General features: G+C 38.6%; 2 protein-coding genes across 3 annotated transcripts in view; one reads left to right on the top strand and one right to left on the bottom strand.

Moving 5' to 3' along the window:
* LOC131439450 (receptor-type tyrosine-protein phosphatase F) overlaps window positions 1-20,057 on the top strand; it is a 66,902-nt gene extending 46,845 nt beyond the window's left edge. Inside the window, exons 8-12 of the mRNA XM_058610452.1 lie at window positions 18,023-18,505; window positions 18,562-19,241; window positions 19,297-19,445; window positions 19,500-19,696; window positions 19,771-20,057. Coding sequence (XP_058466435.1) covers window positions 18,023-18,505; window positions 18,562-19,241; window positions 19,297-19,445; window positions 19,500-19,696; window positions 19,771-19,946 — 1,685 coding nt within the window. The 3' untranslated portion in view covers window positions 19,947-20,057. The remainder of the gene's footprint in view (window positions 1-18,022; window positions 18,506-18,561; window positions 19,242-19,296; window positions 19,446-19,499; window positions 19,697-19,770) is intronic.
* Window positions 20,012-25,599, bottom strand: part of LOC131439451 (tyrosine kinase receptor Cad96Ca) — a 37,335-nt gene continuing 31,747 nt past the window's right edge. For both annotated transcript variants that reach the window (XM_058610453.1, XM_058610454.1), the window contains exon 7: window positions 20,012-20,761. In XM_058610453.1, the coding sequence (XP_058466436.1) occupies window positions 20,255-20,761 (507 nt within the window). In that variant the 3' untranslated portion in view covers window positions 20,012-20,254. The remainder of the gene's footprint in view (window positions 20,762-25,599) is intronic.

Here is a 25,599-nt window from a genome sequence, read left to right as displayed (position 1 = left end):
ACTGCTTTAAGGCTTTTATGTGTAAAGTGGCTTTATAATACTTCACACATTTTCGATCGGGTTGGTATTGGTATTGGGAGGAGGCAGTCCATTGTCGTGACGTTCTCTTTCCATGTCGTCACCTGGTTACACTGATGCTTGATGTCATGAATCCTTTAAAGGGCCAGATTTTCATGATTACTTTTGAAAATCCTCTTACACGACATCAGAAGTCCATGCAGGTATACTGAGTCCGACGTTAGTAGTACCGATGAAACGTCCAGGTGAGTAATTTTGCTTACCGAGAGTACGATCCACAATTTCAAAATATTCTAATTGAAATATTATTTAAATACGACATAATATAGTTTCTTAACGATTTTATTCATTCTTATGAGTTTCAAAATATGTTCTTATCGATATCGATATTGATAGTAACAGATCGGCTGAAAAGTTCGTATCGTTTCTATGAGAGGGCGCTGTTCTCAGACCTCAAGAGAATGCTCGCTGGTAAAAAATTTAGAAGCAATGAAGAGGTAATCGCTGAAACTGAGGCCTATTTTGAGGCAAAGGACAAATCGTACTACAAAAATGGTATCGAAAAATTGGAAGATCGCTATAATCGCTGTATCGTCTCTGATGGCAATTATGTTGAATAATAAAAACGAATTTTGGCAAAAAAATGTGTGTTTCTATTAAACGATACGAACTTTTCAGCCGAACTTTCCATTATTTTCTGCTCGAAATTTCGGGTGGGTAATTACTCATCTCTGAAATTTTCGGGTGGGTAGTACTATTCACCGTATCCACCTCTTCCGCTGACCCTGGTCGTTGGTACTACCATGCTGTTTTAGAGAGACGGAAGTATATCCGGCTTATAAATAATTGTGTGCATTTTCTTCTTACGGGGACTGTTTGTCAAGAATTGACTGCGAAGCCTAAATTTCTCGACGAAATGCAGTAGAATGACTGCTTTATAGTAATTATATAGAAGATAGCAAATTAACACACCAAATACCAAGCCTGAAAAAATTTGGAATGGTAACTTAGAGTTGTCATAGGTCAGCTGTTTTTTAACGAATCTCAATAAATTTTACACCCTCGAATTTTGTCAAGTTCGTAGATTGATTCACAAACTTTGTAGGAGACGATTGGTAAAGGAAAATCAATGAAAATTTTCACGCGCTCAATATGTCCTATCTGCTTTCCTATTTTCTTTCCTTTGGCATAAACGTTGCACAGAAAATATTGAACACTTCAACTTTACCGAGTTATAACTTTGTTGTTAGTCAACAGATTTTCGAAATTTGTTCACCATTGGAAAGGTACAAAGGTACAGAATCTCAAGAAAGAAAACTTTTAAATTTTATGACATGAACTTTTTTTTTATTTGGTTGGAAATTGATTATGAACAAAACAACAACAAAATTGAAACTTGGATTTCACTGACAATCTTAAGAATTTTGGTAAAAATTCCTAAACTCTAAAAATTATTATATTTTTGTATTGGACAGAATATCTAAACAATTTTTATGTACAACCCAAACGCAATTGATAACTACTAAAATTCTGAAATTGGAAAGGGAAAAGTCAGATGTTCATTAGTTTTTCCTAAACGATCGCCAATAATGATATACTTAAAATAACCTACAAACTTCGAAACATTCGAGGGTGTAAAATTTACCGAAATAGGTCAAGTAACAACTGAGCTATGAAAACGCAAAGTTACCGTTCCAACTTTTTTTCAGGCTTGGTGCTAGGAGTGTTGAATCCGCATTTCAGTAGAAATTTTGCTTAGTAGACAAGAATCAACTTTGTTCAATACATATGCATACAATGCTTTATTGAACTGTTGACATTCAATCAGATCGCACGAATTTTTATTTGTCGTTTGTCTCCGACTCATCAGTGTGTTAGCAGTTCATTTTGAACTACTGGTGCACTAAGCATTTCTATTTAAACTTCTAAACCGCTGATTTACTGAATAAATCATTGATTAAATACATGAAATCCCATAAAATATGAGACAGTTATGTGTACACAGGTCGTGTTGTGAGTTTAACCTAATAGTAACTTTCAAACGTGTCTAAGATTTTTGAGTTCGATTCAAGTATCATCAAGAAATTTTGGTTCCACTAAAAAACATAACATTATGTCGGTTAAGTCATATATTAGATTACATCTTCCGAATCGAGAATGTTTGACACAATGACACGTTGAGCAAAAACTATGTTGTTACGTTAAGTACACCAAATGATGTTGTTACGTGAAGCACACTAAAAGATATTCACGATAAAGTTCTAGCCATATGTTGAAAGGTGCCTCATAGTAAAGGAAAGTCGTGTTCACGTCGAACCTTCTAAAAAGTTATAAATTCAGGGCTGCGCTGTAGCAAAGACATCATATTAACAAGATATCCAGCTCTCACATTTCCCGAACAAATCATTGACAACATCCTTTTTTGCGAGCATGTCGCCCTCAGGTGAGTCCGCATCGAATCTCATACATAGAAGTAGAGGAGAGAAATGTCAAATTCGTTCGCGCCAAAATAGCAGGGCTGTGCACCCATACAATTGACATGACATGTTGAATGAGACGCCGTGCGATGGCGTTGCTGAACTGAAAATTGAGATCGCTCCAAGCTGACAGGGTCTGGCTGTAGCAAGCTTATATGCGTTACTCTGATTCGCGCCTAATTCGTATTACTGTTTTTGAATTAGTTAATTTTAACAACGAAGTTTCCAAAATAACTATGAATATAGTTAAAATTGAGACTTTACTTTGCAGAAAAAACTCTTATTTTTAGAAAATGTGTTTAGTTGGCGAATATCCTGGACACAAACCAGCAATATTTCAATTCAACACGAAATTCTCATTGACAATTAATTTGGTATCAAAATCAGAAAATTTGTTTCTATTTATCTATCATCATTGCTGAAGGACAGCACAAACAAAAATGAAATTGGATTTAATAACAACTTTTATTAGCCAAAAACTCATGAGAAGTGTCGAAGAAAACAATCCATTAAAAAGCTAAAAATGACAGTCTTGTTGAAACTGCTTGCAAATTGTTTTGATGTTTTTCGCATGTGTTACGATTTATTCACATTTAAATTTCTAAATCGATATGTAAATATGACATAAACTCTTAGTGGAAAGTGTATTTTTACAGAATTTGTACGCATTTGAAGCGATTGTGCGTAATAATGTTTTTACGTGGAACAGTGAAGTCAGTTTCGAATGTTGCACTCTAATTATATATGTCAAATGATGTTTTTTGTATCTTCCAATCTCTCGGGCTACGCCGTCCGGTGTATTACTTGTATTCGGTTTTTGTTTTCCGAGTGCTTAAAGTTTTTCAGTGAGTGAGTCGATTTCGCGAAGTCGAATGAAGAAAACAGCGATTTAGAAGAAAAATTTTCAAAAAGAAGTTTATGTTTCGTTCATGTCTTTTTCTCCAATACAACATCGTATTTATACCTGATAATATAGAAAAGACAACCGCGACTGAAATTTTTTTCGGTAGTAGTGTGCCATCTAGTGGCTAGTAGTCATTACCGTAATGATAGCGTTTTTTGATGACAGTGCGCCATATAGCTGCAAATTGCCGAAGGCAATTGAACCTTTTATGTTGGTTGAAAACAACGTTTTATTTCTCTAATTCAACTAAAAAAATAATTGAATGGATATGAACCATTCGGCTCAGTTCGTCGAGTACGCAAAATGTCTATGTGTGTATGTGTGTGTATGTGCGTATGTGTGTATGTAACGTTTTTTTGCACTATCTTTTCTCGGAGATGGCTGAACCGATTAGATTCAAATGGTTTTTTTTCATAAATATCTGTTTATTAATCTTATTTTTGTGTATTACATCAACATTTTACAGTACAAGTGTTTGACCCTTTGGCCTTTCATCTTTATTGTTCATACAATTCGTTATTAATAATAGGTGTTTTAGTTACTCTTGTTTCATATACCAATGTTTAATCATATTTATTTTAATTATTAATAAAATATCTACCTACTTATAACTATCCCTAACCTAATACGTACAAATTTTGAATTATTTGTATTACAGAGATTTAGCACCACTCTTCAAATTTCGTGCAGTATTGTTCGAAATTTTGTTGTAGTATATCCAGGGAGGTCATCTCATGTACTTTACTAGTCCTTGTCCAAGGGGGTAGATTTAGAATCATCTTACTTTGATCTTACTTTGAATGCGCTGAAGCTTAAGTTTGTGCGTTCGTGAACAGCCCCACCAAACGGGGACTGCGTATTAAAATGCGGGGTAGATGATTTGTTTATATACATACAGCCATCTGATTCTTCAGGCACAATTGACATGGTCTACAAACCAGCGGAAACAGAGACCTGATGAGTATGCTGCATTTTTGAACGATTTTGTCAACATATGACCTGACTATCAGAAGTTTGTCAAAGGTGAGTCCTAGATAGATAGCTTCGTTGGACCATTGGACGACCTCATCACCGAAACGTATTCGGCATTCGTCTAATGGAACAAGTTTTGGAGATCTTGAATGTGGAAACAAGATGACCAGAGTTTTTGCTGCTTTGATCACAATTTTCCAGTTTGTAAAATATTCAGTTAGAGCGTCTAGAACTGTCTGTAGTTTATTCTTCAGAGCATTAATGACACGACCTTTGTAAAGAATGGCAGTATCATCAGCAAATTGTGACAGAACACTACCACCCGGAAGAGGTGGGATGTCTGATGTAAATGTGTTGTATAGGATGGGACCTAAGATACTTGCTTGGGGTACACCAGCAGGAATAGTAAATCTTTCTGAAAGTGAATAATTCAGAGAAACCTGTAATGCTCCATCTGCAAGATAATTTTTGATAATTTTAATAAGATACATCGGAAAATTATACCGATGTAGTTTAAACACCAGGCCATCGTGCCACACATTATCGAATGCCTTTTCAAAATCCAATATTGCCATGGCAGTCGTTTTGGACACTGATTTGTTTTGTTGGATGACGTTGTTAACCCTTGCGAGTTAGTGGGTGGTGGATCTTCCTTTCCGGAACCCAAACTGTTCTTCAAGTAATATATCCTGTTCATCTGCGAGAGCAAGAATTCGCCTTTGTATTGACTTGTGACCTTCCGTTTACTTTTCGCCTGTACATACTGCTTTATCTTAGTCCCAGGAAATAATTTACATAAATATGGGGTAAAATCACTTTATAAAAAAAAAACAGCTAGAAAGGATATATGGAAATTATATTTAATTATGATTAAATCGTTAAAACCCTTAAAATGAAATATAAACGTTCTCAATTAGATTAAAATAAAATATATTTATTTTCAAGTATAATAAGCTAGCTAGACGGCGCAACGAACATTTTAAAACAAAGTAATCTCTACACACGTTAGGCATTATATTCAGTTTGTACAACCCTACACGCCACAACCACCTACAGACCCCAGTCATTCGACGTCCACTGAACTGAAATTGGTAACGGTTACGACAATCGTACGAAGGCGAACTCGGTATCAAGGTTCCGGGGAACTCAACGGCAAACGATAACGTTCAAGCAACCATTGAACTAATGAACCTTTATTTGAGACTCTATCGGAGTGGAATCATCAAAAACCATTCGGTTTGGCCGGGCTGGAAGCAATCATCAAGAAACGGGAAAGTTGTCATCGTGTGAGCAACGAATCGGTGGCTAACCCAAAACTCCCATCAACCAACACGTGTCCAGCGTTTCTTCGGAGACCCGTAAGCAATTTCGATCCAGTGAGACGAACTGTCGGAAGCACCCGAGTTCCCGGTTCATCGACTGCAACTATACGGCGACGATAAGTGGGGAGCATCCGAGTTCCAGAACACCGCAACCGGACGATCCAGGACCGAATCTGATAGCAGCCGGAGGTGCGCAACGGGCCCTACACTCGACACATTTTCATTAAAAACGTAAGTGTATCAAACAAATTGTAAATTAGTAGGGTATTAGGGACGTTAGGGACCATTAGGACAAAGCGCCGAATAAACGATTGTTAGGAGTAATAAAAAAGTGATTTTCCCCCCTTTCATACTGAGAAACCTCGGCGAGGATTGTGCCGACCCTGGGACTGGGTAGAGTATTGTGTGACTGAGCGGGCGGTAACGAGAGATAGTTACATTTTGGCGACCAACGGAAAATAGTACCTATTTTTCGAGGTTAAGTGAGGGGGGAGAACAATAGTAAACATCGTTTCCGCCGGTGTTTCTGGTAATTGGTCCCAGATTCGACAGAATTTGATCAGCAAAAACATCTCAAATCAAACACGAAGCGAATTTAACATAATTCTTAACTTTGAAATTTTCATATCGACACCCTTTGAAAAGAACAAGTGTGAATAGAGTCCGCGATACTAAGAAGATCTCATACTGATTCTGGCCCCTGTTATGTTCTTTAAGTACACAGATTTCCCATTAAACAACGATAATCAAGAAATAGTATTTATTCATTTATAATAACAAATTTGATGAAAGTTTTACATGCGTTATATATTGTTCAATATCAGTTAAAAAAAACCATCCGTAGTTCTTCGATCAGTCTAACGGTATTGTATGATGGATCGATTCATTATTCAGTACTATAGCATCAATGTATCCCATTTATTGGCTGATGAATTGATTTATGAATCAGCCATCCGAAGAATCGATGCTCAAACCGATTCTCGAGGAGTACAAGAGAGAAAATGTAGAGCTGAGCTGAAACGAGAAAAACAAGAGAATGTTGCTGAAATTGAATATGAAAAAGGGTGGGACTCATTAATTAAGGAATTTGAAACGTGTGAAGGCAAGATAAAAGAAATAGCAAATGTGTTAGAGAATAGACCAGCAAAAAAAGCTCCTGATCAAATACATAAATCTCGACTTCTACATATTCTTTTCCGCACGTTGCGATGTAAAACGCATGCGACAGAGGAACCGGATCAAAATACAATAGCAGATTTAGCAGGGCAGTGTGTGAGACTGTTAAATAATTTTTATTCTATTTCGTCTCCATACCCCGAGATACGTAGAGCAGAAAGCGATCTAGTAAACAGTAATTTACTTAAATTGCGAAAGGCTACTCCAGAAAACGAAAATTCAACTGAACCTACGAAACAGAATGAACAAAATAAAACTTCCCACCCCGATACTATTGTGGGTTGTAGAAATCAAGAAAACGAAGAAGTTGAGAGCGATATTGGTAGTACTGACCTACCACCTCCCGAGGAGGAAAATGACACAGAGAACGATGACGATATAGATGTTGTAGTAACGAATTCCACAGACAGAGAGAATTTGTTGCTACGAGAAGAGAACCGACAATTGAGAGAATTAGTCGAACAATTATTAACTCGTATGGAACTTTCAGAATCTAACAATAAAAAGAAAGATCTGAGCAGCAGTAACAGTAATTTAGATCAACCCAAATCAAAATTTTCTTACAAGGAATTTCTTGATTGGTTAGCTAAGGATCAAAAATTAATTCAAGATAAACCTGACTTTCCAGAATCGTCAAAACCATCTAAATTGGAAAATTATGACCAAGGATATTCAGGTCGCGAACGACTTCCAGTTTACAAGTGGAAGATTCGTTATGATGGTACAGATGGAGGACGTAGATTAAATGAATTTATTAAAGAAGTCGAGTTTAATGCAAAATCTGAGGGTTTGTCGGAACATGAGCTTTATAACTCAGCCTACCATTTGTTTCTTGGTAAGGCGAGGGCTTGGTTCATGGAAGTAAATGAACATGACGAATTTAAGACATGGAAAAATTTAGTAGATGAGTTAAAACGCGAATTTCTTCCACCTGATTTAGACTATCAATATGAAAGACAAGCACATTTGCGTAAGCAAGCAGCAAGAGAACGTTTCCAGGATTACACCTTTGGACGAAACGAAGAGATTTCTAATTCTCTTTCGTAATCTCCGCTCAGAATATAAAAGCGCGATGCTCGCTGCTAACATTACTACTATTGCTAAAATGCGAGAGTTTGGAAAAAGCTTCGACTCGATCAACTGGCAATGGTATATTAAAAACGACAGAGATAACGATAAACGATCGCGTCGAACAGATAGGCAAGTGAATGAAATAGAGTCGAATAAAAAAATACAAAATAACAATAGTAACCGACAATGGAAAAGGGAAGAAAATTCCACGAGGGAGTTTCGAAACTCGAATAGGCCTACAAATTTTGAAACTAATACTGTTGATCAAAAACAAATGTATAAGCCGCAGTTTTCGGAACGAAAACCTACTGATCAAAAGCAAAATAACAATCTCAGACAGCCAGATGACGGTAAACCTGGTACCAGTAAAAATTTAAATTCTCTAGAAAAAGTTTTGAAGTCTTATATCCCTATAAAAAAGGGAACGTGCTTCAACTGTCATGAGTATGGGCATAATTTCCACCAATGTAAACAAGAGAAACAAATTTTCTGTGAAGTTTGTGGTTTTCCGGGATTTGACCAAAAAGACTGTCCATACTGTCCTGCAAAAAACATCACGAAGACTACTCACTGAGGCAGAGTAGTCAAAACTTCTTGAACGGAAGTCCTCATACCAACGAAAACCTCGCTGTCAACGAAATTCTAACCTTACTCGGTTACGAACAAATAGTTCTCGCACCTGGTGAGGAGGAGGTAAACACTATATTTCTCCACCCACACGGGGACAATAGACCGTTTGTAAGAATCGAACTGTTAGGAATTAAGTTGACAGCGCTGTTAGATAGCGGTACTAATCGAAACATTCTGGGCAAAAACGTGGAAAAATTATTAGCAAATTTAAACTTGAGATGTGCTACATCTGACTTGGCTTTAATAACTGCCGAAGGTAATCCAGTATCAGTTTCAGGAGAGATTGAAATACCAGTAACGTTTAACGGTACAACGAAATTCGTTTCGTTTGTTATTGCACCTTCTCTGAAGAGACAATGCTATCTCGGAATGTCTTTTTGGGATCAGTTTGGGATTTACCCTTCACTTCGGAATTCGTTTATCGAAACTATTGACGAGCCCGAAGATTCTGGGTACGATGATCCGACGTTGTCACCCGAAGAGCAAGAAGAGTTAGACAAAGTAAAAAGCCTGTTTCTCACTCCAAAACCTGGTGATATTGGATTAACTCATCTTTTGTCGCATACCATTGAAATCGGTGAAGAATATCGTAATCAACCCCCCATACGTAAAAACCCATATCCCTGGAGCCCACAAATACAAAAAAAAATTTATAACGCGTTAGATAACATGATCCGGGATTATTATTATTATTAATATCATTTATTTTACCCCGGCTTTAACCTTTTGGTCGTTCACCGGGGGGAAGCTGATCCGGGATGATATTGTGGAAACATCGCGATCTGCCTGGGCACAACCTGTTGTACCAGTTTCCAAAAGAGACAGCGACGCGGTTCGTCTATGTCTAGATGCGAGAAAATTGAACGAGCGTACTAAACGTGATGCTTATCCACTGCCGCATCAAAACCGTATTTTAAGTAGATTGGGATCATTCAAATATCTAACCACCATCGATCTAAGCCAGGCGTTTCTGCAAATCTCTTTAAGTCCTGAATCTCGACATTTAACGGCTTTCTCAATTCCAGGTAGAGGGCTTTTCCAATTTAGGCGTTTACCATTCGGCCTAGTGCGGCGACGCTCAGTAAATTAATGGATATTGTGTTGGGATTTGGCGAATTAGAACCTTACATATTTGTATATTTAGACGATATTGTTGTCGTTAGTACAACTTTTGAAGAGCATATCGAAAAACTGAAGGAATTGGCTCGACGGTTGCGAGAAGCTAATTTGCGAATTAACCTAGAAAAATCGAAATTTTGTATGCCAGAATTGCCTTATTTGGGTTATATTTTATCGAAAGATGGACTCAGGCCCAATCCGGATCGCGTTCATGCGATCGTCGCGTATGAGGTGCCTAAGTCTGTTCGTGCGTTGCGTGGATACCTCGGTATGGTAAATTATTACCGGAGGTTTATCGAGCAGTTCAGCGCACTCACAGCTCCTTTAACAGATCTGCTGAAGAATCGTCCTAAATCGATTCAGTGGACCGTTGAAGCTGATTCGGCATTCAGAGTCTTAAAAGAAAGGTTGATTAGCGCTCCAATCATTGCAAATCCGGACTTTACTCTTCCTTTTCACATACAGACCGACGCTAGCGACCACGCTATAGCGGGTGTTCTCACTCAAGTGCAAAACGGAGAAGAGAAAGTTATTTCGTACCATTCGGAAAAACTGAAAGGCGCGGAACTGAACTACCACGCCGCAGAAAAAGAAGGCCTAGCTGCTCTGAGATGCATCGAAAAGTTCAGATAATATATCGAAGGTACTCAATTCACATTGACCACCGATTCTTCGGCGCTTACCTTCATAATGCGCGCTAAATGGAGAGCTTCGTCTCGATTATCACGCTGGAGTATCGAACTACAGCAATACGATATGATACTCAAACACCGAAGAGGGAAAGAAAACATAGTACCAGATGCTTTGTCAAGGTCAATGGAAATAGCGGAAATGAATGCCAAATCCAATTGGTATTCTCGACTGTATACTTCAATACAGAGCGAACCCGAAAAGTATATGGATTTCAAAATCGATAACAACAAAATTTATAAATTTGTGTCCTCACAAACCGATGTACTCGATTATGTCTTTGACTGGAAGCTATGCATTCCTGAATCAATGCGAAATAAAATTTTGATTAAAGAGCACGATAATGCTTTTCATGTCGGCTATGAGAAAACGGTGGAAAAAATCAAAAAACGGTATTATTGGCCTCGGATGAACGCCGAAATCAAACGATATATTTCAAACTGCGAAACTTGCAAACGAATTAAACATTCAACAACGTCGCTAGTACCGGAAATGGGAAACCAGCGCGTTACAACTAGACCATTCCAAATTCTTGCGATGGACTATATACAGTCCCTACCACGGAGTTCTAGAGGTAACGCACATTTACTTGTCCTCATGGATATTTTTTCTAAATTTTGTCTTTTGACTCCAGTCCGGAAGATTTCATCAAGCAGTGTTTGTGAAATTTTGGAACAGTTGTGGTTTAGACGACTAGCAGTTCCACAGTTCATTATTTCCGATAATGCAACTACATTTCTATCAAAAGAGTTCCAAGGACTACTTTTGAGATATGAGGTACAGCATTGGACAAGTGCAAGGCATCATAGCCAAGCTAATCCTACAGAAAGACTAAACCGGACGATCAACTCGATGGTCAGGAGTTATGTTCGTGAAAATCAAAAACTATGGGATACCCGAATTTCGGAAGTAGAGTTCGTTCTGAACAATACAATACATTCTAGTACTAAATATACCCCTTACCGAGTAATCTTCGGTCACGAAATACCAACAAAGGGATCCGATCATCGACTTCAACCGATGGATAATCTCTCCGAGGAAGATACAGGGTGAATTTTTAAGAGCTTGAGAACTTTTTTAAACAATAAAACGCATAAAATTTGCAAAATCTCATCGGTTCTTTATTTTAAACGTTAGATTGGTACATGACATTTACTTTTTGAAGATAATTTCATTTAAATGTTGACCGCGGCTGCGTCTTAGGTGGTCCATTCGGAAAATCCGCTTTTTTATCGACAAATTTTGTTCAGCGATGAGGCTCATTTCTGGTTGAATGGCTACGTAAATAAGCAAAATTGCCGCATTTGGAGTGAAGAGCAACCAGAAGCCGTTCAAGAACTGCCCATGCATCCCGAAAAATGCACTGTTTGGTGTGGTTTGTACGCTGGTGGAATCATTGGACCGTATTTTTTCAAAGATGCTGTTGGACGCAACGTTACAGTGAATGGCGATCGCTATCGTTCGATGCTAACAAACTTTTTGTTGCCAAAAATGGAAGAACTGAACTTGGTTGACATGTGGTTTCAACAAGATGGCGCTACATGCCACACAGCTCGCGATTCTATGGCCATTTTGAGGGAAAACTTCGGAGAACAATTCATCTCAAGAAATGGACCGGTAAGTTGGCCACCAAGATCATGCGATTTGACGCCTTTAGACTATTTTTTGTGGGGCTACGTCAAGTCTAAAGTCTACATAAATAAGCCAGTAACTATTCCAGCTTTGGAAGACAACATTTCCGAAGAAATTCGGGCTATTCCGGCCGAAATGCTCGAAAAAGTTGCCCAAAATTGGACTTTCCGAATGGACCACCTAAGACGCAGCCGCGGTCAACATTTAAATGAAATTATCTTCAAAAAGTAAATGTCATGTACCAATCTAACGTTTAAAATAAAGAACCGATGAGATTTTGCAAATTTTATGCGTTTTATTGTTTAAAAAAGTTCTCAAGCTCTTAAAAAATCACCCTATAGAATGGGACGGATGAAAAACATAAATCGAGCAGTGTACGAGAAAGTAATCGAGCACCTTCAGAAATCGCACGAACAAACGAAAAGAAGGTACGATCTAAGACACAAAAGATACTCACCAACTTTCGATATCGGTCAGAAAGTGTTTAAACGTACATTCCGGCAGTCATCAGCTGCTGATAATTTTAATGCCAAGTTGGGTGAGGTTTACGAACCATGTGTGATAGTGGCAAAAAAGGGAACCTGCTCCTATGAAGTGAGTGATTTAAAAGGCAAAGTCTTAGGTGTTTTCTCTGCTGGTGATTTAAGAGCCTAGAATTTGAAAACGAATTATTGAATCTGTGTTCAATGATAGCTTATTTAGGGTGAAATCATATTTGATTTTCGTTACGTATTTGGTAAAGGTCAACACTATGTCGTTTACCCGCAAAGTGGTTTAAATCATGTGAGCACACACAGAAAGAAATAATGAAATTTACACGAGATGTAAATCAATAGTAACATGGAATAGACATGAGTTGAATCGAAATTTTGATTGAAAACCTTCATCGATGCAAAACTAAATTGAATTGCATTGAATTTTCAATGAATATAACTGTATCTTTCAATTAACGCTTATTTTGCGATTAAATTATATTGAAACGTACAGAATTGTAAAGTATTTTTATGTTTAATTACCTGCTCCAAATATGTGCATGAAAATAGATGTAAATTCACAAAATATTTTTATCTGTGCAGTGTTTGATTTCCGTGTTTCCCGCGAAGGAAGCTATGTAACACTTTAGCTGAGTAGTATTTCGCCATTCCTGCTCAATACGACGATTACAATACAGGTACCTGAAATAAAATACAATTATTACAACATGAATCAAGCGTCTCTAATGTGGGTTTATTTACCGTCATGTTTCAAGATCGTTAGTTAGATTTGAACTTGGTTCAGCGGAGGTTTTATACCCATCGGATTGGAGAACTCACTATTAGTGATTTAATGATCACAATAAAACACATAACTTCACGTCAATATTATCTATAAAACATTCCTAGAAATTGATTACAATTTTACTGATCAACAGTATAACAAAAAGGTAATATTTTCATCAAATTTGATTTGCTTCTGTTTAAGAATTAGCCTCAGACGAATTCGACGATACCTAACTCATGAAAAGATCTTTGGCCAATCTGTACCAAACATGATAAGATTCGAATCAGTGCCGGCAAACAGGCAATTCCTAAACCCGACCGAATCGAAAACCACCATAAACAGTATGGTGCACAGTTAACTCTTTGTCATAGAATTCTATTCGACCTATTGATGACTATTGTGTACTTATATATAAGCTCACGATCGTAGATCTAAGATCTAAAACGTACCCCACGCGCTACCAATTGTGTAGAAAACTTTATCGGATAATAGATCGTTTACTATCGATCGATGTTCGACATCCCATGACTCATATATTGTAATTAAATGTTCCGGAACTGTAAATAGATTTTTTCTTAGTTTTCGTATATTTTAACTAAAAAAATACATAGAGAAATACTAAATTAAAGTCAGTATAATATTGAATTAAGCTCTCTTTGTGTATGTTGTTATGCTTGTTTGATCATAACGTGTTGAGTTATATGGGTACAGGTGCGGCACTACAGTGCATTACTAAAAGTTGTCTTAAAAAAATTATTAATTGCTTTAATAATTTTTTTTACCCGAGCTATCCGGTAGTGTGACCTTCCGTTCACTTTGCGCCTGTACATACTGCTTTATCTTAGTCCCAGGAAATAATTTACATAAATATGGGGTAAAATCACTTTATAAAAAAAAAACAGCTAGAAAGGATATATGGAAATTATATTTAATTATGATTAAATCGTTAAAACCCTTAAAATGAAATATAAACGTTCTCAATTAGATTAAAATAAAATATATTTATTTTCAAGTATAATAAGCTAGCTAGACGGCGCAACGAACATTTTAAAACAAAGTAATCTCTACACACGTTAGGCATTATATTCAGTTTGTACAACCCTACACGCCACAACCACCTACAGACCCCAGTCATTCGACGTCCACTGAACTGAAATTGGTAACGGTTACGACAATCGTACGAAGGCGAACTCAGTATCAAGGTTCCGGGGAACTCGGGTACAGGGAAAGACTTCACTTGGTCTCACAACAGCGAATGGAGCGAATGTGTTTTCTTTCAACGGCAAACGATAACGTTCAAGCAACCATTGAACTAATGAACCTTTATTTGAGACTCTATCGGAGTGGAATCATCAAAAACCATTCGGTTTGGCCGGGCTGGAAGCAATCATCAAGAAACGGGAAAGTTGTCGTCGTGTGAGCAACGAATCGGTGGCTAACCCAAAACTCCCATCAACCAACACGTGTCCAGCGTTTCTTCGGAGACCCGTAAGCAATTTCGATCCAGTGAGACGAACTGTCGGAAGCACCCGAGTTCCCGGTTCATCGACTGCAACTATACGGCGACGATAAGTGGGGAGCATCCGAGTTCCAGAACACCGCAACCGGACGATCCAGGACCGAATCTGATAGCAGCCGGAGGTGCGCAACGGGCCCTACACTCGACACATTTTCATTAAAAACGTAAGTGTATCAAACAAATTGTAAATTAGTAGGGTATTAGGGACGTTAGGGACCATTAGGACAAAGCGCCGAATAAACGATTGTTAGGAGTAATAAAAAAGTGATTTTCCCCCCTTTCATACTGAGAAACCTCGGCGAGGATTGTGCCGACCCTGGGACTGGGTAGAGTATTGTGTGACTGAGCGGGCGGTAACGAGAGATAGTTACAGACTTTTCAAACAGCTTGGATAGGGCAGAGAGTATGCTGATGGCCCAACTCTCTTGAACAAGGAAGGATCTTACCCCGGTTTCAAAACTGGGATAACTTTAGCTAGCTTCCAGATTGATGGGAAGTAGCCAAGCTCCCAGCTCCTGTTAAAAATTTTAGCTAAGAAAACAAATGAGCGAATACTCAAATGTTTCCACTAAATGTTGAATGTGTTGTCAAAACCGGGGGCCTTCATATTTTTGGATTTTTTCACAATAGCCATCAGCTCATTCGCAGTGACTCTACTTTCTCCAGGAACCAAGCTGTCTGATTGGTCAACCTCAGCTACGCTATCAGCAACGGCTCTTTCATGTGGACTAACAATGTTGAGTCCTAAATTGTGAGAACACACAAACTGCTGGCCTAGCGCATTTGCCTTCTCTACTGGTGTGATTAAAGGTATTCCTTCAGCTGCGTCCTGGGGTGACATCAGAGGAGGAATAGGCTTCGGTTTTTTCTTAAGCACCTTCGTTAAGGACCAGTAGGGCTTTGAATGTGGGAGAATTGCTCAAAGCTTTCGCTGGAAGTTCCTGTTGCAAAGCTCAGTTATCCTTCCCTGGATTATCCTAGTTATGTTGTTATAAGAGGTCTTCTTATCTAGGATGCCAGTTCGTTGATACTGCCTCCGGTAGATATTTCGAAGTCGGATGAGTTTCTTGGTGACATTGTCAATTTGAAGAGAGGAACTCGGCATATGTTGTACTGGAACCGTCCTATCACGAGTGACTGTGATTGAATGCTGGAAGGAAGATAGTGCCGCATCGATTTCCGTCGGGGAATCTAGTGACAAATCGATATTAATAAGTTGGTCGGCAATTTGTTGAAATTGGACCCAGTCGGTGCGTTAACAGTTCCTCCGAGGTTGAATAGCCACAGTTTCTGGTGAAGATCTCAATGTCAACATTACTGGAAAGTGGTCGGAAGAGAGCTCGTTGAAAACAACCGGAGAGCTGTCTATGGTGATGTTGCTGATGAATATATCCAATAAGGAATGAACTCCCGATCTGGAAAGTCGCGTTGGTTGATCCGGAGCGAGGATGTTGTACTGTCCAGTTTCGTAATCTTCGGCAAGTACGAATCCGTTTCGATTCTGTCTTTTGTTTCCCCACAGCTCATACCGTGCGTTCAGGTTCCAGCCATGATGAATTTGTTCTGCCGTCGAGTGAGCATAGCCAGATCTTGCTTCAATGATGCACACGTACCATCTCGAAGATTGGTTTGTTTGGGGCAGTACGCTGTAATGATGATGATGGGTCCCATCGTCGTTGTAATCTCAATTCCGATGGCTTCTATAAGTTGTAATTTAAAGGCTGACAGAAGCCTGTGCTGAATGGATCGTTTAACGGCAATGGCAACTCCCCCTTCTCTGGTAGTTGCCCTGTCGAGCCTGTGACTCCTGTAATTGGAAATAAAAATAGAAATTTCAGGTTTAAGATGAGTTTCAGTTAAAATAGCAATATCGGCATTCTTCTCTTGAAGAAAGTCGGACAATTCAGCAGTTTTGCTTTTGAGTGAGCAAGCATTCCAATTTACTACAACCAATTCATTATATTGCATATTCGATGATGAATTTTCCTAAGGCGTTGATTTGATCTAACGATCAGTTGTTCAGCAGAGAATAAGTCACCAGAGTGATCCCTTGCTTGTGATTGATTATTGCACCACCCAGGAGGGATTTTGGAGGAAGTTTCTTCTTGTGATCTAGCGGCTGAATCATTTGGATTGCTGTGAGGAAGTGGCGGCAAATTTGGAATATCCCTTTTTCGGTGGAAGCCGTGGGAAAATAATTTCATCCTTCTGTGGAACATTCCTGCATGTTGATTGTTTAAGGGACGCCTGTTGTCGAATTTTTGTGATCTCAGCACGTTTGGGACACGATTTGCCAGTAGATGGATGGTCGCCATCACAGTTCACACATTTTACAGCGATGTCATCTAGTAGGCAATCGTTGGTATTGTGTGATTCGGCACATTTCCCGCACCGACTTTTCATGTGGCAATTCCTCGCTCCATGGCCGTAGTTCAAACAGTTCGTGCACTGTGTGACATCCCGATGTACCGGTTTATACTTTTGCCATTCGATGATTATATGAAATAACGATTTTATCGTTTTTAGTTGACTCGTGGTGATGGAACCCTTTTCCAGATGAATCAAGTACAGTTGAACTCGATTGTCCGTGTTGTCTCGTTTCATTTTAAACACCATCACAGGCTTTAGTCCAGCCTCCGAGAGTGCCTGCTTTAGTTCGGCTTCCATCATGTCGGATAGTCATCGAAGTACAACCTTCATAGGTTTGTTGGCGGCAATATCGTGTGTGAAGTATTCCGCTTTTGTCTGCTTCAGGTAACAGTCCACTACTTTGTATTGTTTCAAAGCCGGAACAGTTATTTTGTAGCCTTCAGTACGTAAACGGATTGTTGCCTGTAGTCCTTTGCTGATCAGCATGTTGAAATCCGAGCGTAGAGTCGGTGGGAAGCCCTTCAGGTAGAGAGGCGGCATTTTTTCCTTCTTCTGCAGGTCCTCTTCGACATCAACTGGCAGATCAGCATATTGGTTGTCACTCAGCAAACGGTCGTATACCTGTACATCACTTGGCTTCAGATGCTTAGGATCCTTTGAATACTTCTCGGATCTATGGCGCGTTTTACACATAGTTTGGATAGGTAGTTTTGATAGCTGCGAATAAAAGATAAAACAAAATCGAAATTAGTCGTAGTAGATTATTCGTCTATCCACATCGTGTGTTAGATGACGAATGATTCTATATGAGAAAGGAAAAAACAACGATTTATAGATAAATGAATCTTTGAAACTTTTTCAGTTCCGGAGCTCAAAGAGGATATCAGCTGGGGTACGGTGAATGTGTTAGATGCCCCTAATCCAACCCGAACGGTCAGAATAAGTCTGTCGGAAGTAATCTTTAATTCGAGTTCGGGGAGTATAGAACATGTAGCATTGCTGCTCTCGGAACGTCACTGCCAGGAAGATCCGATTCCAAGACGAAATCACTCCGAAGGCTGGCCTCAATTACTCTCGTGGTCAGATGTCGCTTCATTACCCTGTACCGCGCAGTACCAAACTACTCCGAAACAATGGAATCCGTTATCTCGACCATCCTCAAAATTTATACCGTATCCGAAACATAATTTAATACCAATCGATTATATTATAGGAAATGAAATCTGTCATGATGAATCCGAGTACTGCAATGGTCCTTTGAAACCGGGCACAGAATATGCACTGTTTCTTAGAGTATACACAAAAAGTGGGTTCAGTGATTCGGCGATGCAAGTTTTCCGAACAGGTTTGAAATTTCTAAATTTTTTATGTTGTTTTCTCTTGACGAAATATCTCCTTCAGATTCGCTAATTCAACTCACGTTGATTGTTTGCACCATCTTCGTTTGCCTGTTGGGAGCATTCCTTCTTGGAATTATTGTTCTTTGGCGCAGTAATAAGTTAACAGCATCCCCTCAAACAGTCATACGTTCGCCAAACGATGAACCGTCGGATATTCCACTCAAGAACTTTTCGGGAATTTACGAAGAGTTGATTCAATCGAACAGTGAAAAGATCACGAAGGAATATCAATCTATCAACTATTTTTCCGAACAGCTTGTCAATGAAACGGTCACGTTTTTCGTAGCTAAGGAAAACGAGAAGAAAAATAGGTATCTAGGAATACTACCGTATGATGCTAACCGAGTTCCACTCGATTATGACGATATGGTGGGTGACGAGGACGAAGAGGTAAACGACTACATCAACGCTTCGTTCATTGATGGTTACAAATATCAGCGCGAGTACATAGCAACACAGGGACCGAAGAAGGAGACAGGCTTCGATTTTTGGCGTATGATTCTGCAGTATGACGTAGAATCGATTGTCATGTTGACGCAAACAGTGGAGAATGATAAGATCAAATGTTATCAGTATTTCCCGATATTCAATCAGCAGGTGAATTTTCGGGATATTAGAGTTAAATGTACACAGGAGCTCAATCTGACATTCTATCAGAAGCGATTGATGATTGTAACAAGAGTGAGTTAGCTAGATTTAAAAATTCAGATTAATGAGATATTAATTTTCTTCATAGGGTAAAGTAAGTAGAGCAGTCTTCCACTATCATTTTTTAGTGTGGCCTGATCACGGTTGTCCTGCCACTCCGACGGATTTGATAAAATTCATCAAAATTATCCGTTCCGAACGAAACAATCTTGCTTTACCGGTTGTAGTCCACTGCAGGTATGACTACGATAGAATCAACTTCGAACTCGATTTGACAAGTTTCTTTTTCAGTGCCGGGGTAGGGCGAACGGGAACATTCATTGCTCTAGATATAATACTTCAACGAATACAACAGGAAAAGAAGATCAACATCTACGATACTGTGAAGCAGCTTCGACGACAGCGTGTGAAGATGGTCCAGACCGGAGAGCAGTACGATTTTTTGTACAAAAGTTGCCTAGAATATACCACCAGGAATAGTCGGAAAAGTAGGTGTCGCATGCAAAATAAAATAAAAATTCATCACTGTAGGACGCAACTTACGGAACATTTTATTTTTTAGAACCAAAGATAAGCACAGATGAGATTACTACCGGGAGCAGTCAGAGAAAAAGGAACAGCAGTCCAAATGGAAGCAGTCGACAGCCACGAATTAAAATTAAATTTCCAAAATATATACATAGTGGAATTGACAATGTAAAATGTTACACTCCAGATGATATCGAACGTAACACCTAAGTTTGATATGAGTTTTGAGCCAAAATAATTCGGTTTCTGTACAAACTGTCTCATTTATACTATCATAACTAGTCAACCAGAATATATTTTTCAGTTTGTTCGAAATAGCAATTTATTAGTAATTATTTACACTTTGAAATACATTTCCATTTCCAGGAAGTTAAGCTCACTCGCCATTGCTGTGATTCAGTTCATTATAAATAGCTCACTAGAGGCCAAACTTATCACAATTTTAAGACTATTTACATCGGTTGCTTCAAATAAGTAATCTCCAGAATGTGGTTTTCATTATGGAAAACAACATTTAGTTAAAGTTTTTCGCCACTCATATTCAGCATGTTGTAGTAGTTGTGATCCGGAAATCGTTCCAGCTCGATATAGTCTGTCTCAGTCTGTAGCAACCGGTCGAGCATTTCCACTACCTCCGGGAAATCTGGTCGCTCATTCGGATCCTTAGCCCAGCAGTAAAACATAATGTTGTATAGTTCGCGGCGGCAGTGTTCCGGTTTCTCTAATCGATAGCCGTCGCGAACTTTACGCATCACATCTGCAGCGGCGATGCCCGGATAGGGCGTCGAACCGAGCGTGACGATCTCCCACATCAAAATACCGAAACTCCAGATATCTGATTTAACGGTGAAGATGTTATCGTACAGCGATTCAGTAGCCATCCACCGAATAGGCAATCGGCCTTCACTTTTCCGTTCGTACACTTTGGATGTGACGATATCACGGGCGAAACCGAAGTCCGCCACCTTGCAAGTGTGGTCCTCGGTAATCAGGATATTTCGTGCAGCAAGGTCCCGATGGATGATCTGAAATAAGAAATGGAATCATAAATCTTCAATATATAACAGAGCATAATGCTTCAATTGTACAGGGCAGTACAATTGTACCTGGACACCAATAACAATTGAATTTTACGGGTGACTTGATCTTAAAAAACGTGATTAATCCACCTAGCAGTGAGATGATACCTTTTTTTATCAATCCGCATGTGTTTTTTGCATGAATATTCTTCGGTGTTTAAGTTTTCATTACATTATTTTAATTGGTTAAAATTCATTAATTTTTGTATGTATGTATAAAACTAATTAATTTTGTATATAAGTTTAATTCAATTTGAATTTTTGTTTCTGAAATTTGATTAGGCTTTTTTGAGAAAACGATTGAGCTTTGAGAAACGATTTTATACTGGAACCGGAATTCTAAAATCGGTATGGCCGAAGTCAGATAAATTCACCGGAATAGCTGTATAGTTTACATTTGTTTCAAAATATTTGAAAATCAGTGAAGACATTTTTGAGAGATCATAGCACGAAATTATTTTTTAGGTGCCTTCTGAATCGACAACTGAATACCACTAAAACTGAAAAAAGTTAATTTTTTTTTATCGACTATCCAAATCTGCTAACCCGATAAACCTGATTAATTTATGTGGAATAGACGTTTTTATACCAATCACCCTGTATCCCCGAAACCAGAAGTTGGATCTGACTGAAGAGCAAGATGTTTTAAAGAATCTTGAAACTTTTCATTTGCATCTTAGATGATTCTTAGATTTCATTTGAATCTTAGATCGGTTCAGCCATCTACGAGAAGAATGAGTTACACAATTTTGATTTCGTTTCATATATCATCCTGTAGTTCCGGAACCAGAGGTCGGAACCAAACATAATTCAGGAACTTTGTTTGGGAGCATACGAATTTTCGTATGAATCTGAATTTGTAGAAAAGAAATTCTCAGAGAAAATTGAGTGAAATTATTTGTCACACACGCATTTGCTGATCTCGACGAACTGATTCGAATGGTATATGGATGTTATGTTCTTCCAGCATTAATTGCTGTAAGTAGTTTAAAACAATATAATTAAAAAAAATCTGCCATCATCTGGTTTATATATGTCATATTCGAACGATTATGTTGACAAAAACGAGCCGTGCTAAAATTGGTCCGAGGCAAATTGTCATGAAAAAGGATGCTGTACACAGTCTTTTTGGTACTTATAAACGATTGTATGTAAAAGAATAAAAAATCGTGTTTTCCTTTGCTCCCAGGCATTGCTTTGTCATACAGCGCTCAAAACTCCTACTGCTGGAATAGGGGGGAAAATCGTTTACACAAAAATTTCGATATCTCCGTTAAAAATGGACGGATTTTAACAATCTATGGCTTGTTGAATAGGTATTATCGTGCGGAATCTAAGTCTGAAAACATATTCTGTTTTCAAGGTCAATTGTGACAGATACTATAAAAAAACTGAAAATTTTGACATAAAACTTCGAATAACTCAAAAAGTAAACATCCGATCTCAAAACCATTCAATAGCGTTTTGGGTGACGGGGAGACCTTTCATTTGCGACTAGTTTGATCAAAATCGGTCCAGCCATCTCTGAGATCTCGACCTCTTAGTTGACAACACACATACACACACACACACACACACACACACACACACACACACACACACACACACACACACACACACACACACACACACACACACACACACACACACACACACACAAACACACACACACACACACACACACACACACACACACACACACAGACATTTGCTCAGTTCGTCGAGCTGAATCGATTGGTATATGTAATCGATTGGCCCTCCGGGCCTCGGAAAAATTTTCGAAAGTTTGAGCGAATTCTATACCTATTTTTTATATATATAAAACAAGGTAAAACGATGTAATTCATAAAGACCTAATATGTCAAATGACGGAAAATTTCATTTGTAATGACTCAATATTAGATTAGCATGTTTTCGACTGCCCCTTTTATCAGCCGAGCGGATAAGTGCTTGTATGGCTCAACCGATTAACAGGCGTACTTTGTGATCTAATGATTCTCGGTTCAAGTCGCGGCGGTCTTTTCTTTTTTTATTTCAATGAATTTTATGTAATGTAATTTAAGACACAATATTGAATGTTCTTCCACGTAAATTCGCGTGAAATGCGAATTTATGTGCATCTTTTTAAGAAATCGCAGGGTTTTTTCGAACTGTGTGGTTTCCATTTCCAGATTCCGAAAATATCGAAAATGAAGGTCAACTCCAAACCGGAGTACACTCCATTTTCTCCAAAATTATTTCAATCTACGGCTCGTTTGAATGGCATTACGATAAGGTATCTCAATATGGAACCATATTTGGTTTTCATGGTCAATTATGACAGATATTGTTTGCACAATTTGGAAAGTCATCATCAGATCGAAAATCAAAACTTTGGAAAATATTGTCGAGGCCCGGAGGGCCAAGTGTCATATATCAATCGATTCAGCTTGACGAAGTAAGCAAACGTCTGTGTGTGCAGAACAAAGAGGCGTACATCTCAGAAATGGCTGGACTGATTTCGATTGGACTAGTTTCAAATGAAAGATCTTTTTTTAAGCCAGAACGCTATTGTTTTCGTTTTTTGATCCGTTGTTTAGCTTTTGAATTATATAAAATTTATGTCGGAATTTGCAGTTTTTCGACAATATCTGTAACAGTTGACCTCGAAAACAAAAAAGATTTCAAAATTTATGTCGTTTTCGCTTGAGAAAACTGAAACTGACCCGGGGTTGTTTCATCAAACAAACACTTTTCACCAAACTGTGTTTATTTCGCACTTAGCAACGGGGGTTTGAGCAAACCTGATATAACAACCAGGATCGAAACTGGCTAGATTTTCAGTTCAACAACGTTAAAACTAGGTTCGAAATTAGCTTCAAACAAACGGTTTGACAGCAGTCAGGGTGGAAACTGGGTTAGGTTGGCATCAAGCGAAAACGACATTAGTAAACTTAGTTGTGATACTTATCAAACAAGTCATAGTTTGCTGAAATTCGTTGATTTTCAACGAAGATATTGACATTTTTGTGAAAGTACCTTTCCTCTTGCAGCGCCCTTAGCAAATTTTCCTTTGAATTTGCTAGTATTGTAGCAAAAAGTAGGAAATTGTGAAGGAAACTCTCATATCAGCGTAGCCGCAACATTCATGTATAAACTTTGTTATAGAAGCGTGCACATTTTCGAGCATTAGTCATCGCAACAATGTTGTAAAACCAAAGCTATTTTTTTCACGGACACTGGTCACGGCCTCTGGCATAGTGACAGTAGTCTCGGCCTTCGGTAGAACTTCGGGAGAAAGTCGGATGAACTTTCTACTTAAAATCACAAGCTCGGCTTGTACTAAAATCTTCGGACTTCACCCGAAAGAAGATGTTAGGAATTTAAAAAACACATAGTTGGGAAGAGTTCGAGGCAGTCGGTTAGTAGTCAGTCTCAGAGTGTCCGCGGAAAATATCCGTTAGTCTCGGGCGTCGGCCCGTAGACTAGTCAGTTAGTCGGACAGTCACTTCACGTGAGTTCAAGTGCAATCAGTTTTTCAGAAAAGTCGCAAGTCGCGGTTGCCGTAGTTTAGAGCGTAGTCAGTAAAATTTTTGAGGACGAGATGAAAATCTTAGTCATTGTGCGGTGAACACGAAAAGGAAGAAGATTGTTCACGTATTAATAGTCATTTTTCAAGTAGTTTCATTCCGCATACGATATCGTGGTAGAAAGAAGAGAATTCGCTAAATATGGCTAACAGAGACGCCTAACACAGTGTTGAATAGTGATAAGAAAAGAATCCGTTAAAGGTGGCCGATAGAAAGGCACGAAACAAAAACAGATTTGTCAGCACATAACCTGATGGTTGCAAGTGGAAGAAGAAACATTATCTAAGGGATAGTAGATATTTTAAGTGAACAAAACATACAGCCCTAGAAGCGTAGATCCACTTTAGTGTTACTGAAAAAAGATAAGAATGTGAAGAAACAGAAGTAAATAAAAGCACCGAAAATAGTGGTCATGTATTATAAAATGGATCTCACTCAGTTTTCTCAGCGATGGCTTGACCGATTTCCACAAACTTATACCGTCTTCGTTTTTTAACCTACTCGCGGGCGACTCTGATTCCGAGTAAAACGAACACGTGGTACGCGCCCTAAACAACAACTCATATAAAAAAGGGAAAAATAAACAAACTCGCATGGATGCGTGATGCGACCAGAGAAAATTTTCAGAGCGAAACTACGCGGTTGGAGTTCGATCTAGAGCGACCACAGGTTGCTAAAACAAATACATCAAAAGTTGTTTGGGCGACTCTGGGTCAGCTCTCGGGCTGCTCTGATCAATAAACGAAAACGGTATTAGATTCAAATGAAAGGTCTCACAGTCCAATTCGGAATTCCTGAATTTCATTTCATCATTTCCGACTTCCGGTTCCGGAGTTATAGGGTAAAGTGTGTTAAATATTGTGCATCGTCACTTAAACCGGCGAAACAAAAACCGTAAACAAATTGCTCAACTGGACTCGAAACCAATATTCCCAATCATAGGGTCAAATAAACGGTCTTATGATCCTACCAATTCAAAATTTGAATAAAAAGTAGTAGAGTTTGTACGTCATGTTAGTTGGTGGCCGTATGAACCGAATTCGATTATAGCGGTTCTCGGGTTCCGGTGCTGGAAGCACCTATAATAGTAAACCCACTTCGTTTCCTCAAGGATGAGCTCCGAGAGCAAAGCACAGTTTAATTCTGTATGTTATACTAGTTTATGCATAAACAATGCACAAAGTTCATGCACGAACATTTTGAATAGAATACTAC

Source organism: Malaya genurostris, chromosome 3 (assembly GCF_030247185.1).
Source record: "Malaya genurostris strain Urasoe2022 chromosome 3, Malgen_1.1, whole genome shotgun sequence".
Taxonomy (NCBI): Eukaryota; Metazoa; Arthropoda; class Insecta; order Diptera; family Culicidae; genus Malaya; species Malaya genurostris.
This window is presented reverse-complemented; position numbering and strand designations above follow the sequence as displayed.